The 18,074-nt window shown below is 34.1% G+C and overlaps 3 protein-coding genes across 3 annotated transcripts in view; 1 reads left to right on the top strand and 2 right to left on the bottom strand.

The window, feature by feature from the left end:
- The first annotated feature begins 312 nt into the window (after window positions 1-312).
- LOC111703988 (RNA polymerase-associated protein RTF1 homolog) lies at window positions 313-5,670 on the top strand. Its single transcript, XM_023476094.1, has 8 exons — window positions 313-433; window positions 688-770; window positions 1,740-1,822; window positions 2,095-2,429; window positions 2,595-2,821; window positions 3,763-4,491; window positions 4,640-4,721; window positions 5,103-5,670. The coding sequence occupies exons 1-8, from the start codon at window positions 320-322 to the stop codon at window positions 5,352-5,354; spliced, it is 1,905 nt and encodes a 634-aa protein (XP_023331862.1). The 5' UTR covers window positions 313-319; the 3' UTR covers window positions 5,355-5,670.
- A 1,924-nt stretch (window positions 5,671-7,594) lies between these two features.
- On the bottom strand, window positions 7,595-11,105 carry LOC111703999 (F-box/LRR-repeat protein 2). Its single transcript, XM_023476106.1, has 3 exons — window positions 9,717-11,105; window positions 9,152-9,287; window positions 7,595-7,969 (listed from the first exon to the last, which is right to left on the bottom strand). Exons 1-3 carry the CDS (start codon window positions 10,865-10,867, stop codon window positions 7,841-7,843), a joined length of 1,416 nt encoding a protein of 471 aa, XP_023331874.1. The 5' UTR covers window positions 10,868-11,105; the 3' UTR covers window positions 7,595-7,840.
- A 6,301-nt stretch (window positions 11,106-17,406) lies between these two features.
- Window positions 17,407-18,074, bottom strand: part of LOC111703646 (periodic tryptophan protein 1 homolog) — a gene marked incomplete at its 5' end in the record, with an annotated part of 3,814 nt that continues 3,146 nt past the window's right edge. The window contains 1 exon segment of the mRNA XM_023475667.1: window positions 17,407-17,604. Coding sequence (XP_023331435.1) covers window positions 17,464-17,604 — 141 coding nt within the window.

An 18,074-nucleotide genomic window follows, 5' to 3' on the forward strand; every position in this document is an offset into this window, starting at 1 on the left:
ACCATAAGACGGCGTTTTCACTTCTTTGGTCTAAATCTGAGGCGTAACTGGGGTATTTTTAAGAATGGGGGAGGGGGGCAACTTGTATGAACCTATAGGAATTGGTTTATTTTTATTATCTAACTAGACAATAATCGGCATTGCTAAATTGGTGGAGTCTGTCCTAGAGAACGATTTTTGGACAATTTCTGGGCCGAGCGCAGGGGGCAGGCTAGTGGGCCGAGCGCTGTGGGCAGGCTAGTGGGCCGAGCGCTCCACGAAATTACCAATTGATGATTGTTAAAAACATGTTTTTGATTTATATAATTTTAGGTGTAAAATGTCGTCAAAGCGAAAAACTATTGCTATGCTGGATTCCAGCTCTGGATCGGACTCAGACCTTTCAGAATCAGAGTTTCAGACCTTGGCCAAGAAGAGGAAGAAATCTCCCCAGGTCCAAAATTTTTTAGATAATGTTTCTATATTTTTATATAATGTTTCTATGATTCTGAGTCAATGTACTTTTCATGATGCATTCTTTGACAGTTTTTTTCTCTCAATTTTTGTCAACTATTATTAATGCAGAAAGTTTATTAACGTTTTTTTTATCATATGATTGTTTAACATATGAGGAAACATAATGTTGATACAATAAAAATTAAAATCATATGTAGAAAAGTGCTTCTCTTGATTTTATATTGTATATAGAAGATGAAAAAGTCCAAGTCTGGGAGCGGTTCATCTTCAGATTCTGATTCCGAGGTCGAGGAGGGTCAACAAAGAAGTAGCAGGTTTTTTAATTATTTAGACTTATTTTCCGTTGTAAAGATTTAACCCCACCNGTGCTTAGGATCCGGATCTGTTGAATCCGCAATATTTTGGATTCCTGGATCCGGATCTGCAAAAACATGCGGATCCATGGATACGGATCCAAGGGGATAAATGTCAACCAAAAACTGCAAAAAGAAACTTTTTTACTCCTAAAACCCAAGTCTAAACTTTCGAAAAAAGAGAGATTATAAAAATTTCCACATTTCTGAATGGTTCATAAAGTTTTAAGATAAAAATAAGTGGAAAAATAAAACAAAAGATTTGAAAATCTTTTTTTTTTTATAATATTCAGTAAATCTTAAAGAAATGACCTGGATCCGGATCCATTTTTTTCCAGGATCCGGATCCGCATTAATATTAAATGAATCCTAAGCACTGCCCCCCCCCCCCCTCACACCCCCCCAGCTACATACTCTTTCTCCTTACAAAATTTAAAATTTTGTAAGGGGAAGGAGAAAGAAGAGTATATCTAAAAATTAGTTATGTTTATTTGATCCTCCATGTGAAGTTAAAATCTTGAATTTGATTATATTATATGCTTTTTAAAAATGTTTGTAATATTTTATATATGTATTTTATATAAAAATAGCCGAAGGGCCCGGCGTTGGCCGTGGAAAATAATTTAAATAAAAAAATTTGAACAAATATTATTATTATTCGAATTTTTAGCCTAAAACACCCCCTGACCACCCATGAGTGTCCACAAAAAAAATTCAGCCCATTCGGTCCAGCCAAACGCTATAGGCAACATATATATATATATATATATCTCCATATATATATACACACATATATTCAAAAGTCTTGTTTTATTATATAGATATATATTTTATATTTTTTGTATTTTTATAATGGTTGGTTTAATCTCTTTTTTTTCAACAATTCAAATAAATCCCTCACTACGTTCAATGTTTATTTTATGTTCCTAGTGTTGAACCTGAGAAAGAGAAGGGTCCTGAGAAGAGTTCTGATGTAGAGGACGGAGAGGTTTCAGACTCGGACTCAGAGATTGGTGAGTTCTTAAAGTGGAATGAGAACAATGACGAAATATTTTGAAATTTTTTGTTGAATTTTTAATAAATTTATTTACGAAGAATATGTTACAAGTCTATTGTAGAATTTTTTTTCACGTTTGATCAGAACAAGTCCAAATTCTTTTTATTTTTTATTTTTATTCTAAAATAGCAGCGCGATCGCAAATTTCAAAACGCTTTAGTGTGATTTGTTTCTGTGTTAAAATATCAGATAATTTTGAAATTAAGACGAAGAATCCCTTTAACCTAGGCGAGTTCGACGATGGATTGGACGAGGAATTGATGGGAGACGATGAGGACAGGAGGAAGCTGGAGATGATGAACGAAAAGGAGAGAGAGGAGGAGATCTTTAAGAGAGCTGAGAAGAGAGAACTGTTAAAGAAAAGATACGAGATTGAGAAGAAACTGAAGATGCAGAAGAGAACCACGAAGGAGGAGGAGAAATCGTTGAGTAAGGCACTTGACACTAAGGAGAGGAGCAGGGCGAGGAAGGAGGCTGTGGAGAACAAGAAGGATAAGAAGACCCTGGCTCTTGATGTGTTAAAAGCTAAAAGAAAGGAGAAACAAGAACAGCAACAAAAAATTGTGAGTAAATATTTTTGCCTATGAATTTGAGTATTAATTGTAGCTAAAACAAATCGATTCACAATTTTAAAAACTCTAAGGAGAAGTATTTTCACTTTCATTTATGACTGATTGTTATTAAGCTTAAATACACGATTGAGTTAATAATAAACTGCACTTATTTAGGATGACAAGAAGAAACGAAAGGAAGAAGAAAGTGGAAAGGACGGAAAAAAGAAATGGAAAGCAAATGATATTTATTCCTCGGACTCCAGTGACGATGAAGTTGAACGGAACAGATCCAGGTCTCCGGAGAAGAGAAGATCTTCCTCATCCTCCTCGTCTGCATCCTCGGTGTCCTCGAGATCACGTTCTCCATCTCCGGAGAAGAAGAGGGAAACTATTTCCGGAATGTAAGTTTTTTTGGAATATTTCGATTAGATCATAAAATTTCGGTATACCTAATTTTATGTATCTCTATTAATAAAGGGGCATGTCTGATTCACATCGGAACCTTTTAAACTTATATCTGATCAGCGATCATCGATGCACAGTGTGGTCAAAGAGGACATTGGTCGGACCACATTGACAAAATAGGGGGGTCTTTGTTTGCATTTTACGGCGAAATTACAACTTATGTGAAAAAATTATTATAACAAAATTACATTTAATACATTTTATAAATTTTTCCTTAATACATTTGTTTTAGGTTTCAAACCCTTAACTACTATTGTTTCATATTCCAAAGGATTTGATATCTTAAAGAGCAAATCCAATTAAGATGGTTTAAACTATGTCTCAGCATCCACAAATCGCCTTTTTTTAGATATTGGCATTGTTTATGATTTATTTTTATCTATTTTTATGGAAGGCGTTTTACTTTCTGAAATGACTTACTTGTTAACCATTATTAAACTTATCTATTCTTTTTTGATCAGAATAAGCCTAAGTCAAAATCCCCCTTACGGTGACAACACTGTGCGATTGTAGAGAAGTCCGTTTTTTTCTTTTCTTGTGCAAATATATTGGCGGTCTGGGGGGTTCATAACGGGACCTCTTTTTCAGATTTCTTTTCTTATAGTTCTTATATTGGGATCCTGGAGTGTACACTGTATACTGCACTAGTGTACCGTGCAAACTTCACGTAAAAGACATATTTCCTAAAACTTGAATATTCCAACGCGATTCAAATTCAAATTAAATATTATACAAACGTTTCTGAGGATTAAGAAAGGATAAGTTCTCGGATCAATTGAAGGTTTAAAGGATACTGTTATGAATCAGACATGCCACCATTTCAAATGGAGGCTCAGTTGAAATTACGTCTTCATTCTCGTTAATATTCTTTTTTTAGTGAAGACCTGGAGAAGATAAGGATATCCCGGAGCAAGGTGGAACGTTGGTGCCATCTTCCATTCTTCAACGAGGTTATCGTTGGATGCTTTGTCAGAGTTGGTATCGGAGAAAATCGTGTAGGTTTGCCTCAATATAGAGTGTGTGAGGTGTTAAGTGTCGAGGAAGGACCTAAAGTATATAAACTAGGCAGCACTAGAACTAACAAAACCTTGAAACTTAGACACGCTCTTCAGGAACGAATATTCAGACTTGAGTTTGTCTCGAGTAAACCGTTCCTCGAATCTGAGTTCAGAATATGGAAAGAAGATACAATGCTGGGAGGTCTGCCTCTCCCAACCCTGCAGCTAGTGGAGGACAAGATTAAACACATCAACAGGGTGAACAACAGGGCGGTTAACGACAAGGATATTGTTCACATGGTGAGGGAGAAGGAGAGGTTCCAGGAGAACCCCAGGAACTACGCGATGACGAAGAGCAGGATCACTAAGGACAGGGATGCTGCTGTGTGTGAAGGGAACCATGAGCTGGCGGAGAAGCTGAACCAGAGACTGCTGGAGATAGAGGAAAGAGCGGAGGATCTAGACAGGAAGAGAAGTGAGAAGATCAGCAGTATTGCGCTCATCAATGATAGAAACCGGAAGAATAATATAAAGAAAGCGGAAGTGAATATAAAGGAAGAAATGGAAAAGAAGAAACTTGAGGGAGAACGAAAGGATCCGTTTACAAGGTAAATATTATTTTTAACTTAAGGGACTGTACATGCATTTGGATAAGTGGTGTGGGATGAACCGTATTTGTATATTTATTAACCTAAATTTTTTAACATTTTTTTTTTTAAATACTGAAATTATTTTTATAAAAACTATACTTTTTAGGCGGAAAACTAAACCTATGTTGGCTACAGCTGCTATAAAGAAAGCGATTAACCCTAATTCTGATATCGTTCAGAACGTTGCGGTAGTATTTTTATCATTTATAATTGGATTTACACTTTTGTACTTGTACTTGTACTTTTGAATTGTACTAAACTTGCATTTTTTAAATTTATTTTATAATTTTTATAATTCTCGTCTGAAAATGGATGTTACCTTAACAAATAGCGCCCATTTAGCAAAATTTTTGTAAACCGTGTTAATAATTTTGGAAATTGAATATTAAAGATAAGAAATGTTTTCTGTTTTTGGGAGAGGGGGTGGGGTGAATAAGTCTACATTTAATTGTGCCTTTTGATTTTATCTCTAGAGCATCGAAAATTATTTACCTGGAGGGGTAATGTTGGAAAAATATACTCCTTTGATCTTTCACAAATTGCAAAAAATAATATTTTTGAAATTTCAGAATACTGGTCTCAAACCTGAAACTAAACCGAGCCAAAAAGATATTTCCAAGACTGAAGAGAAGAAGGAAAATCAACCGACTAACGATCTTTTCGATGCTCATGATTTCGATATCGAGATCAACCTTGATACGTTCACACCCAACAGCGCTATCAAGGTCAGCCTCACCCCTGGAGTGAATGTGAAGGAAAATTTAGGTCCGAAAAAAAGTCTAAATTTGGCGGATTACAAGAAACAACGAGGTCTAATTTGAACCTTGTCGCAGCATGTTACCTATGCGATTACACCTTAGTACAACAACCTTTCAATAATTGTAATTAAATCAATACTTTATCAGTTTGTCCTTGAATACAAAACTCCGGTTTCAGCTTGAGATTATCTCGAGTACAATTGATCAGTATAAATTCAAAGAATCTTAATTTTTGACAGTTAAAGTCCTTCTAGACCATTTTTTATGTTAAATTCTAATTTAACTCATCTAGATCATTGTAATATTTGTTAAATTCTAATTTAACTCTCTTAAAAATATTGTCACGTTATAGTTTAACGAATAAAAAACTTATACGATATTTAGTTTTCATTTTATAGTACGGTGGTTGGCGATTAAAGCAATACCATAAAGATGATAGTTTTATTTAAATTCTGATTGTTAACAAGCTTTTATAGATTTATAGTTTACGAGCTCAAAGAGTAATATTTTAATTGACAGCTTCTCCTGACTTCCATGTTCATGTGTATCCATGATGTTTTTCAGCTTGATATAAATAAAAATTTTAAAAGTAAGTAGTCTTCATTGTATTTATATAATCGCCTGCCACCGTATTTCAATATAATTATCGTAATCCTCCGTATTCAGTTAGACAGGAACTAAAGTGTATTTTATGTGAAAAGGACCAAGGTCTTACAATGTTGACCTTCCCCCCCAAACAGTGGGGTATTAGGGGAGAGTCAGCCAAAACGAATTTATTTCTAATAAGGCTCATATTTATTTCCAATAAGGCTTGGCCGCTCGAAAAAACATTTCGAGTTAAGTCAAGTTGTTTTGTCATGTTTAAGCTAAGAATTTCGACCGAAAACCCGCTATTTCATTGAAAACTATAAAATATGACTTTTCAACGCGCTACTACTTAAGTATTTTGGCGTATTGCCGCCGCCCCTAAATCTAATTTATCTTTTTTTATATGGCTGTTAGAATCTATTTGTTTAGAATATCCCAAAACCGCTGTGGTTTTGTTACTTGTACCTATAAATATATGAACGGGAAAAGTAAAAATAAATTGAAATAATTCTAAATCAATGCAAGCTACAATCGAAACAATGTTTGTAAATGAAAATATTATCACAATATATTCAATTTGGCCATTCTCACCATGAAACACAAGACAAATGCATTTTAAGAGGAGTTTTGTGACAAAAACCAGTCACCCCCCCCCCNGTATGATTTATTAATTATATGCAGAGTCCCATGGAAATGATATGGTAATCTCCTGTACACTTTCAGACTTTTAGCCCCGCCCCCTTGACCTGCGTGCTATGTTTTATGAGTCTGTTTTTTTTGAGGCATTTCCGTGGTGAGGGGTTTCCCCCTTGACCCTTGAAAAGCTTTTTTTTAAATGAATAAGAAATAAGATCATATCATTTTCATATTGCAAAGTCAAAGTAATAAATGATTACTTGACTCTGTTAGTTAAGCAGTACTCCCTTAAAAGCTCAAATACACTTGTTTAAAAGGTTAGCCTTTATAGTGTGCATTTACAATGTAATAAAAACAACCATATACCACTGTAAAACCAAACCAAACATTGTTTAAAAAAATCATTAAAAACCCCCCAAAATTTTTTTTCGCCTGCAGCGCATCAGGTTGCACCCCCCCTGGTCAAATCCTGGCTACGGGCCTCTCAAGTTATGTCTTTAAGACTTTAAATAGTCCTATAAACATGAGACAGAGTAGTTGCACAGTGTTAACAGACCCATTCCACTTAACAAGTGATATAATAACTTTAAATAGTCTTATAAACATGAGACAGAGTAGTTGTACAGTGTTAACAGACCCATTCCACTTAACAAGTAATATAATAACTTTAAATAGTCCTATAAACATGAGACAGAGTAGTTGCACAGTGTTAACAGACCCATTCCACTTAACAAGTGAAATAATAACTTTAAATAGTCCTATAAACATGAGACAGAGTAGTTGTACACTGTATAGTGTTAACAGACCCATTCCACTTAACAAGTGATATAATAACTTTAAATAGTCCTATAAACATGAGACAGAGTAGTTGTACACTGTATAGTGTTAACAGACCCATTCCACTTAACAAGTGATATAATAACTTAATAGAAAACTATTAGCTCTGTAACAACATCAAATACACTTCAGTATTGTTTTAATGTCGTCTTCCTACTCTACTTTTTAAAGCTTAAAATTGACCATATTCAATTCCTCTTTCAAGTTAAACTAGCGGAATTAATGCAACCAAGATAAAGAAAGAAACTGTCAGAATATACTTTTACAAATAGAAGACTAAGGGTTAACAGATACCGTTGTCAATCTGACATTATATTATGAAGAGAGTAATTTGAAACTTTACCAACAGACCTTTAAGAGGAAGAAACCATGAGTTCGACGAAGAATCGTATCCGGGTGTTCTTAAATCACGAATCAGAAAATTAAGGCTAGAATTATTGACTCCTTAAAATGTAATCTGTACGCGCTCTTTCTGTGCAGCTAAGTATTTATTCTTCCTCGTTGCTCTTCTCATCATTCTCAGACTCAGAATCAAAGGAAACGAAATGAATTCCTGGATGTTCCATCAATATATCCTGGAGTGACGAGTTGGGGAGAACCTGGTCACCGTAGTACTCCTGTAACATTAGTTTTATTACATTACTACCTTTGGAACCCAGCTCTATCTGGATTATCAACTTTTCCTATAAAAGTCAATCAGTTGTTGCTTACAATGTTTAAACTAAGCTCAAATATTCCCGTGGTTCTACAGAGTTCCCAATTCAAAAATTGAGATAAATCAATTCAAGGTTTCTTAGTTATGATAGTTAGTATATACAAGATACTTAAATATTATATATGGATACGAACACAAGGATATGTCAACTCATACAATAAGAAAATAAAGAAAATATTGAATTACTTGATCAGAATCAGCCCCCACAATAAAGAAGGTTATGCCAAAATTAAAGTGATTGAGCCGGGGGATGATTAAGAAAATAAAGTCGTCACCAGAGATATTATATCTTATCTTATAAATGCAACTGTCTTGTGTTATTATGCGAGACGATATGTTTTTTAGACGGGATTTTTACTTTTTCTGTTTGTTTATGGTTTAAATTTAAGATTTTTAATCACGAAGGTAGTGAGAAATTATAATCTTGAATTTAAACCGAAAACAAACAAAAAAGTAAATATCACAACAAATGAAAACACAAGACAGTTGGCTATATAATTTATTTATAGAAATGTTTTTTTATTGAAATCCGCGAAATAAAAAGGGAAACCTGCTTTGCTGGTATAAAATGTTACTTATTTGCCTCGGAACAGATAAGAAACTTTTAATACCCAAGATCATGAAATTGTGATTATAAATGCGGGATAAAAATTCTTATAAAATTGAATAAATGAAATAATGTGGTCATCAGAGATATAAAAGAAATAATGTGGTCACCAGGGATATAAAGTAAACAATGTGGTCACCAGGGATATAAAGTAAACAATGTGGTTTCCAGGAAAATAAAGGAAACAATGTGGTCACCAGGGATCAAAACGAAAAAATGTGGTTTCCAGGGATATAAAGGAAACAATGTGGTTTCCAGGGATATAAAGGAAAAAAATGTGGTTTCCAGAGATATAAAGGAAAAAATGTGGTCACCGGGGATATAAAGGAAAAAATGTGGTCACAATGGATAAGATAGAATGTACGTAATGTTGAGGAAGTATTACTAATTAATTAATTACAATATGCTTTTAGAAGGAAATACAGTGTTCAGTGTACATAAAAAGATACAGACTAAACTTTTAAAAGAAACCATAACCTTAATAACGAGATAAGTATTCTTCCTGAGTAAATCTTGTAGATCTGAGAGTTCTATGTTAGGACACTGTTCCAGGTCTAAACTCTCCAGGTACGGGAGCTTACGTGGTATATCACGAAGAAACTCTCCTAACAACCTGAAATCAGATTTATCTTTAAATATTATAATCTCACAAAATTTGTTAAAACTTTTTTTGAGGTTTCTATTTTCCAAGTTCCCATATTACAGGGATTGTAGACATAACTCTCCATATATAGACTGGCACGTCCGATTCACAGCATTGTCTAATAAAGAATGCACGAGATATAGATCATTTACTCTTTCAAAATTAATTATTTTAATTGCTGTTTATCTAATAAGTGACCTGCGTATGTCTGCTCTAGAAAACGACAGATAAAGGTAAAAGTTTAAATGGTACTGTTGTGAATTGGGCATTGTTCTGAAATTTCACGACACTCCCTTCGAATAATTATGGCAAATAAAATATTTCTATGGACATTAAAGAGAGGGATTGCTGAAAATCGCTCAATCGTCCTTTTTTAAATAAAATTTATTTTATACTTACTTGACTACACCACAAAGGTTTAAATGGGAGAGCTGTGAGCAATGTCGGACAACTGAATGAACCCCAACGTCTGTCAACTCCCAACACCAACTCAGAACAAGGTTCTTCAGCTTTAAACAGTTCAAGGAGATCATGATCAAACCCAGGTCGGAGAGCTTGGAACACTCAGACAGATCAAGATGTTTCAGCTTCTGGAGTTTCATGTCGGAAAACATCTGAACGAAATCTGAAGACTGGAGTTTTCCTTTCCCCACCTTTAACCAGACTAGGTTGGATAGACGAGATATAGACCTCAGACCAGCAGACTGCATACTGTCCGCAAATGATATGGATAAAACTCTGAGCTTCTTAATCTCTCCGAGCTTAGAAAAAGCTGCGTCTGTGAAGGTTTCTCCGTCAATCCATAGTTCCTGAAATCTATCCTTAACACTGTCCACAAAATAAATAAAACTAGTATCTGAGAGGTAGGTCACTTCATCAATATTAAGACTGGTTAGACTAGTACACCCATCTGCTATCTCCTGTAGTCCAATATTAGTCAGGGGTTTACAGGAGAACAGGTTCAGATAAGTCAAGTTCTTGAAGTTCTTCAAGAGCCCAGAGAAACAATTTGTCCCAGTAGAATAATAACGAAAACAGTCATTTACACGTCTATCTTCATCTTGGTTCAGGCATCCTGTACACTTGAGATCTAGATATTCAAGCTCGAGACAGTTTTCTGTTAAATTCTTCAGATCTAGGTAGGTTAGAATGGGACAGAACCTAACCTTAAGTTTACGAATCTTTTTGCAATGCTCCGCGACAGCAGCAAGTAGGTCAGAAATGTCATCCCGACATTTTAGAGATAAATCCACTAGAAGATACGCTCGTCTAAGTAGAGTTATGATTGTTTTAGTGCTTGAGATTGCATCTCCTAGAATACTAATGTTGGTCCACAGGACAGGATCCTGGCAGATATTGTAGAACCTGGAGTTCACAGCGGAGAGGTTACAAAGGCTCCCTGGGTCTAGATAGGTTCCAATCTTTATCCACACTTCATGAGGAACCTTTAAGGTGTGATCTATGGGTTCAGTGAAGGTTGAGGTTATACGATTTAATTCTAGTCCTTGAAGAACGCTGTTCAAACTTGTTATTTGATTCTCTCCGTCCATCTTTTAATAAGTGCTTTGTTTATTTTATGTTTAAGTCTCAAGTAAGTGATAAGTAACTTCCGTGGATTTCGTGGAATGAATTGAAAGGAAAACCGAAAAATGAATTTGTTTGGCTAAAATGTGTAGCGAAACAGGCCGCATCAAATTCAGTATAATTTGTAAACAGAACAAAACCAAACTGAGTCCGTTCTCTCTCTCTATAGATAGTGGTCGTGTAGTGAGTGTAGTTCACATACTTTGGGGACGATATGTTGGCCATTAGATATCTAAATTCTTATCTGATACAGGGTGTCCCACGAAACATGACATTTAATAAATCGTAATTTTTTGTCAAAAAATCTTTTGCTTCATTATCTTTTACTTTGAAATAAAGTTTAATATGACTCTCATATAATATTTTTATTGATCTAATTGGTATCAAACAACTTAACAAATTCTGGCATTCTAAACTATTCACCAACTCTCATGTTTCGTGGGACACCACGTAGCAAGACATATATCCCGCCATAAGGCCGGTTCAAGAGTCCGGTATCTTAAGTCTGGTATATAAGAGCGGTCTTATTCAAAAACGCAAGAATATTTGTTGCTAGCGAGTATATGCTTCAAAGGCAGGAGAGGGAAATAATAATTTCCAAGATCATATATTCAAATTGTAAAACGTTATATGATAACATTCGGATGTCTTAATAAAAACAAAAGCAAGTCCTCATTCCATGGGAGTCAATGCAAAAAGGGACAGTAGACATAATTCAATGTCATGTATAACAGAACTGCACACGTAATTCTGCCTAATAAATAAAGATGTATGCCTGATTCACAACAGTACCTTTAAAAACTTTTTCGGGAAATGCACATTAAATATTAGTCATTAATAAATAAAACCTTCTGACATAAAATTCGAGAAAAATAAAGAAAAAAATGTTATCCATATTCAAATACATCTATTTATTGGCAATTTATACATTCTATTTTTCTAAAAGCAGATCGTCAAGCTTTTTTAATTTTATCACACCATAATTCTAAAACATAAACTGAGCGAACTGAGCAGTTTGTTTCAATGTTCTGACATTTTTTTTTTTACTATTTTCCTTCAAGCTTACTTAAATCTTACATTTACAAAAGTTTTACAACCTCTTGAGGCCATCTTTTGTTTATTGCAGTAATAGATGAAATTGTTTTTTCAATAGGATCATGTCCGCTATCCAGAGACTTCAAGTGTTTTTTGAAATAATTTCTCATATTTTTCAACATCCTCCAATAGATCTTTAGATGGATAAAACAAGGATCCTCTGGATTTTAAGTTTTCTCATCTTTCCACTTCTCCAATTGAGTAGGTTCTCTGAGAAACCTTTGGAATCCCTCCCTCTCCAAACCAAGACAAGCTCTATATAGATTGCTAAGAAGGAAATCAAAGAACAGACATAAAAAATAAGCCACGATCCAAAATAGTAACTAAGTAGTTATAAGTATACGGATTTAAATTAAACTTCCCACTTTAACTACGTACAGCATGTGTAATGTCTCTTGTCCATTGTCCACCTCCACCTCCTTCAGTCCTAACCCGAACCTATTTAAAGATCCAATATAATTCTGGTTCAGCGACCCCTGGTATCCAATTCACTTAACCGAATTAACTTTAGCTGTTTCTTTGACGCATCAGGGAAATAGTAAACTTAAACTGCAAGTTTAAAGACCTTCTTCAGAAATTAGCTAACTCTCATATTTAATGTTTATTTACATGTAAAGCAAATAAATAGCTTCCGAATAAATCACAGGGAACGAGTGGAAAAACAAAATAATTTGAGAATGCATTTTTACAGATATTTTTCAAGAAACATGGATTCTAATTGATAATTAAGATAATAATAAAATATATATGTAATATAAATAATTTAAAGGTTTAACCAGGGAAGGTCGGACCTGGCCTGCTTGGCATTTCCTTGTTAGTTCATCAGGATTTTTAAATTTTTTATCACAGTTCCATACTTCCATCATCGTCTGGGAATGGAAGAGGTTCACTTATCTCCGGTGCGGAATTCCGCCGATGTCGGTTGGAAAATGGCGGAGATTCCTCCTAGAAAAGAATGATTTAGATAATACAGTCATGACCAATAAAAACGGAAAGGGAGTCGTCTTTGTTAAGTTTTAATATTAAAACCTACGTTAAGAATTAAATATTTACTAAATATCTGTCAAAACCTTTACAACGTATAAAAGCTTTCGATGCATTATTAATCAACAATTTAAACCAATCAATTAATATTTCACAATTGAGCATCTCATACAATATTCACATATATATACTTTGCTTGTCTGGTGTTTGTCTGTTTGTCTATTTATATCCAAGAAACGTCAAAACGGCTGAACCTATTGGACCAAAATTTGGGATTGGGCCTTACATAACCCAAGGGAAGGTTTATGAATGCTCAAAATTACAAAAGGTTGTCTCCAAAAATTTTAATTTCGTAAAGCTTTGAAAATCCACGAAAAAATTGCAAATTCCAAAAAAAAAAATTTTATCGTAAAGAAAATGCTGAAAGATAGAGCAATTATTAAAGGTCAAAATAGAAGGCGGGTGCAAAGCGTTCTAATAGCCTAGTTCTACTAAAATCTTCCAACCTCTGATTGAGACGGAGATGATAACTCTGGAGCCTCGGCTGATATTGGACTGAGGTTGGATAAAGGAGATTTCCCCAGAACATCACAATCAGAATCCATCAAGTTTTCGTGACTAAACAGAACAAAGAATTAAAATCTAAATAAGTTTGTGAATCAGATATAGTTTTTGTCATGATTGATATCGAGATAATCCTTAAGATTAAGAACTACACAAAATTTTTGATCTCTGTTATGATCGTAATCTCAACTAGATTTAGTAGTTGTAAACTTCCAAACTTTTTCTTCGAATTTTTGAAAAGTTGTTGAAAAGGAAAAAGAGTGTTTAGACCATTGTAAAATCTTTGGATCATATCAGAAATACTGGTCTTCACAGTAGTTCTACAATTTTGGTTTCTAAAGAGTATTTACTATTTATTCTACCTGGAGTAAGGTGTGCTTGTAACTTCACTAAAACATCTTGTTCTCCCACGGTTTATCTTGAGAGAGGAGGTGATTAAATCAGGGATAATGGAACCCGGAGGTTTCCAGAGCACCAGAGCTGTACTCCCAGATCTCGGAGACGGACGGTATCTTGAGATTATAGAATCCGGGAGAACGTTGTTCGATCTCAGCGCTTTCAGGTCCTAACATTATCAATGTTAACATAAATACAGGATGTCCCAAAAAAGTTGGGTTAGGGGTTTGGGAGCAATTTTATGCGTTTATAAGTCTCCACCTAGGGGTTCTTTTACATGGGTCTTCTTATCACAAGTCTTATTTCTGACGTTATATAATAGAGAAACAAAACATCAAAATTATGGTTCTCAATTTGAGGTAGACAATGGTCAACAATGTGTATTTTCCCGCTAAAATATGTGAAAATAAAATTCAACAAACTGTAAAATGATGAGAAAGCACCGATTTTTTTAGAAATAAAGAATTAAAGATACGATGAGTATAGAGTATACAGGATAACTAGGAATGGGGATAGAAGAAGGCAGACAAGAATTATTTCCGATAAATATGAATTAGAATTTGTGTAGATTAGGGATGAAAATGATGAGAAATAATATGAAGATTTTGGAGATTTTGAGAAAATTAAAGATGAAAATAGATTGTCAATAATGAAGACTATGAATAAGTTATGATTGTAAAATTCATGAAGATTAGAATTAATGAAGATTCTGAATAAAGATTAATTTTGAAATTCATGAAGATATAAGCGATGAACACAGATGAGAATTAATGAAGATTCTGAATAATGATTAATTATGAAATCCATGAAGATTAGCGATGAACAGTGAACACAGATGAGTATAAATTAAGATTAATTATGAAATCCATGAAGATTAGCGATGAACAGTGAACACAGATGAGTATAAATTAAGATTAATTATGAAATCTATGAAGATTAGCGATGAACACAGATGAAAAATGATGTGAAAAAGAGAATGAATGAAGATGAGAAAGAATAATGTAAATTATATCAAACAGAATTATCAGAATGAAATCAAGATTGATGAAATTAATAAGAATAAGTAAAATAAAAGAATACCTGGTGAATGGTTAGTCTGAGTTGTGGGTTCCGGTTTCTAACCGGTAACTTCCGGTTCCTCAGGGGAGGCAAATTGTACTCTTCACTGAAAGTGCAAAGTTTCAAAATTGGATTTTAATTCCAGTTTTATTTAATTAACTACTTTGTTTCATTTTCAGGAACATTTTTTTTTGCATTTTTTGTTTATTGGTACTAACACTGCCAGTATCAATGCTCAGGTCATGCTGACTCCCGGAAGGGGGCACTGGGTTGCCGGGATGGGCTGGTAACACTTGTGTTATTGGGGAGTCATAATAGATAGATAGATTGAAATATAAAAAAACATAAATTTTAAACTTTTATTTGTCTAAAAGTTGGGAAATTCAGGGAACTTCAAAATAATCAAAACTTTGAACGCAGATTTATAGTCATCAGTTATTGGTTTCGAAAGAGTTTTTCCAGTAATCAGTGAAAGATTCGTTTTGCTAATTGCAAATTTCATATTTGATTGCCTGGTTTCAGAAAAGCTTTCTTGAAATAAGCAGGGGTATTTTTTATGAAAAATCCTTTCCCCTATTTCTCGCCAAATTTTAGGCATGTGTGGGCTTTGATTTATGGTTGGATTTGCTAAATTGGGTGGGGGGGGGGGAAGAATGTTGGTGCAAGAAGTATCAAAAATGGAGATGGTTATTCTTGAAATTATATATTCACTCGAATGCTTTGTTCCTTACTTGATGGCCTGGTTTGAGAATCTGTTCTCTAGATCTGTCAGAGCATCCAGGTTTGTCGCCTCGGCTACATCCCGGTTAAACTCTCTAGTTTAATATTACAACAGTTAATAATTAAAGAAAATAAATGTACAGAAGGAAGTGGGGATCAAATCGGAAAGGAGAATGTATCTGAATTGATCTGTTTTATCTTTAATCTATATCTATATATATAAAGTTGTAATCTCTGGATCGATTTGCCTCAACTTTTGATTAACAACGGGAATATTTATTGGTTTAAACATTCTAGGTTAAGTTGGGTGACTTTGAAAGGGAAAGTTTAGTTTCAAGGATAAAGCTAGGTTCCCAAGCTAGTAATAAATACTTCTCCTCAAAAACCCCGATACATTTCAGTTTAGTTTTAAAAAAATACAATTTTTTTACTTCGTGCATTTAATTCTTAAATGAATATAGCATAGCAGTGCTCAGGATTTGGATCCGGATCCGCAAGATTTTGGCTTCCTGGATCCGGATCCGTAAATATACGCGGATCCACGGATCCGGATCCAAACGGTAAAATATCAACTAAAAACTCCTAAAATCCAACTCTGAACTTTTGAAAAAAAAGAGAGTTTATAAAAATTTCCTCATTTCTGAATAGTTCATCTAGTTTCAGGATAAAAATAAGCGATTTTTTTTTTAATTAAACATTATTTCTTGTAAAAAAAATTTAGTAAATCTTAAAGAAATGATCTGGATCCGGATCCGGATCCATTTTTTTGCAGTGCGGATCCGCATCCGCATCAAAATTAAATGGATCCTAAGCACTGGAATATAGGTTTAATTTTACCTCCTGGCAACTTTAGGCTTGGGATTTGATATACATAGCTCTGACATAGTCTGAGCAACGTAATCTTCAGTTAGATGAAGTTTCCTCTGAGGTTCAAACCTACATATATATATATTTTCTTAAAATCTAATCCTGAACTATATTTCAACATTAAATCAAATCGAATCAGACTGTCACTGTCACTGTCACTGTCATTATTATTAAAAGACAACCCGTTATTCAGTGAAGTTTCCTAGACGTCTTATTTTCTTATTTTAGACTTGTATTGACTCTGATTATACTAAATCAAATCTCAAGCTTTGGTTTACAATTTGTAAAATTTCTAACAGATTAAGATATAATTTCACTATTTATTTATATTTAATCCACATCCCCCAACAAGATATTCAATCTACGTCATATACTTCTAAAACTTACTCTTCCATTTTGTCTGGACCAAAAGAGAGATCTTCATGAAAAGGTTTCCGTTTATGTGAACTTCCTAGTTCCATAGTGGGAGGGGGAAATGAGGAAACACCAGGGAAGGGCATCGACTTAATCTTAAAGTGCCCGGTCATATCTGAAACATGGGATCAATGTGAACTTTGGAGCTAATTAGTTTTAATATATTTTTTTAGTGTTATGGTCTTCTTAAAATATATATATATTTAAATATATTCTTTATAAAATTACCAGGACTGCTCGGAATAGGTCTGACCAGTTTCGAGATATGCCTTGAAGGTGGAGGAGGACCTATTGGAGTGAAGCTAAACCCATCGGAGTTAGAACTACCGGAGCTAAATCTAGAAGAATCCAACCTACTTGGTTTCAAAATATCCGGAGACAAACACTTTTCAGGAGACATAGTATTCTCATCTGAAATAATTCAAAAATAAATTTGTGGTAAAAAAATAGTGCAAAAAAAGGTTTAAAAATTCTTTTTCTTTTTCTTCTTGTCTTTCTTCTTAAATTTGCTAGCAGCTCCACCGGAGGGTTTTAGACTTGTTTCTACCGCGGGTTCAAGGGATAAAGTTTGTAAAACATCTGCTGCACTCTCAGTTTCCATTTCCTAGAGAATTAAGTTGTATAAAGGAAACTTTTCAGATTTAACATTTTAGATTTTAAAAAAAGAATCAACCAAAAGTTGTCCAATTTCAGATAGAAACAAATGATTCAAGAATATCCCATTTTTAAACAGAAAAATGGTGAAGAAATATCCCATTAAAGATAAAAAGGTCAAGAGTTGCGCCATTTGAATAAAAAAAACAATGGCCAAGAGTCGCCCATAATAAAAAGAAATGCCCATGATTTGTCCAATTATCAGGAAAATGGCCAAGATTTGTTCCATTACAGATAGAAAGCGAATAATTTGTGAATAGTTTTAAAGGGAGTGACCGGCTTTGTAAGGTAGTTGAACTGAGGACGCAGTGTTGTGGAAAACTTCTTTAGGATTCATTTGAGACATATTTCACTTTTTAAAAGTCTGTAAATCCTGAGTTTGAGTGCAAATTCAACGTTCAAAACTCCTGATTTTGGGGT

This window comes from Eurytemora carolleeae, unplaced genomic scaffold, assembly GCF_000591075.1.
Source record: "Eurytemora carolleeae unplaced genomic scaffold, Eaff_2.0 scaffold73, whole genome shotgun sequence".
NCBI lineage: Eukaryota > Metazoa > Arthropoda > Copepoda > Calanoida > Temoridae > Eurytemora > Eurytemora carolleeae.

Excerpts from the sequence above, each read along its gene's own strand:
- LOC111703988 (XM_023476094.1), top strand. The coding sequence starts at position 320 with ATGTCGTCAAAGCGAAAAACTATTGCTATGCTGGATTCCAGCTCTGGA. Across the intron at positions 4,492-4,639 it reads CGAAAGGATCCGTTTACAAG|GCGGAAAACTAAACCTATGT; the intron begins GTAAATATTATT and ends TATACTTTTTAG. Across the intron at positions 4,722-5,102 it reads ATATCGTTCAGAACGTTGCG|AATACTGGTCTCAAACCTGA; the intron begins GTAGTATTTTTA and ends TTGAAATTTCAG.
- LOC111703999 (XM_023476106.1), bottom strand. The coding sequence starts at position 10,867 with ATGGACGGAGAGAATCAAATAACAAGTTTGAACAGCGTTCTTCAAGGA. Across the intron at positions 9,288-9,716 it reads AACCTTTGTGGTGTAGTCAA|GTTGTTAGGAGAGTTTCTTC; the intron begins GTAAGTATAAAA and ends ATCTGATTTCAG. Across the intron at positions 7,970-9,151 it reads ATACTTATCTCGTTATTAAG|GAGTACTACGGTGACCAGGT; the intron begins GTTATGGTTTCT and ends CTAATGTTACAG.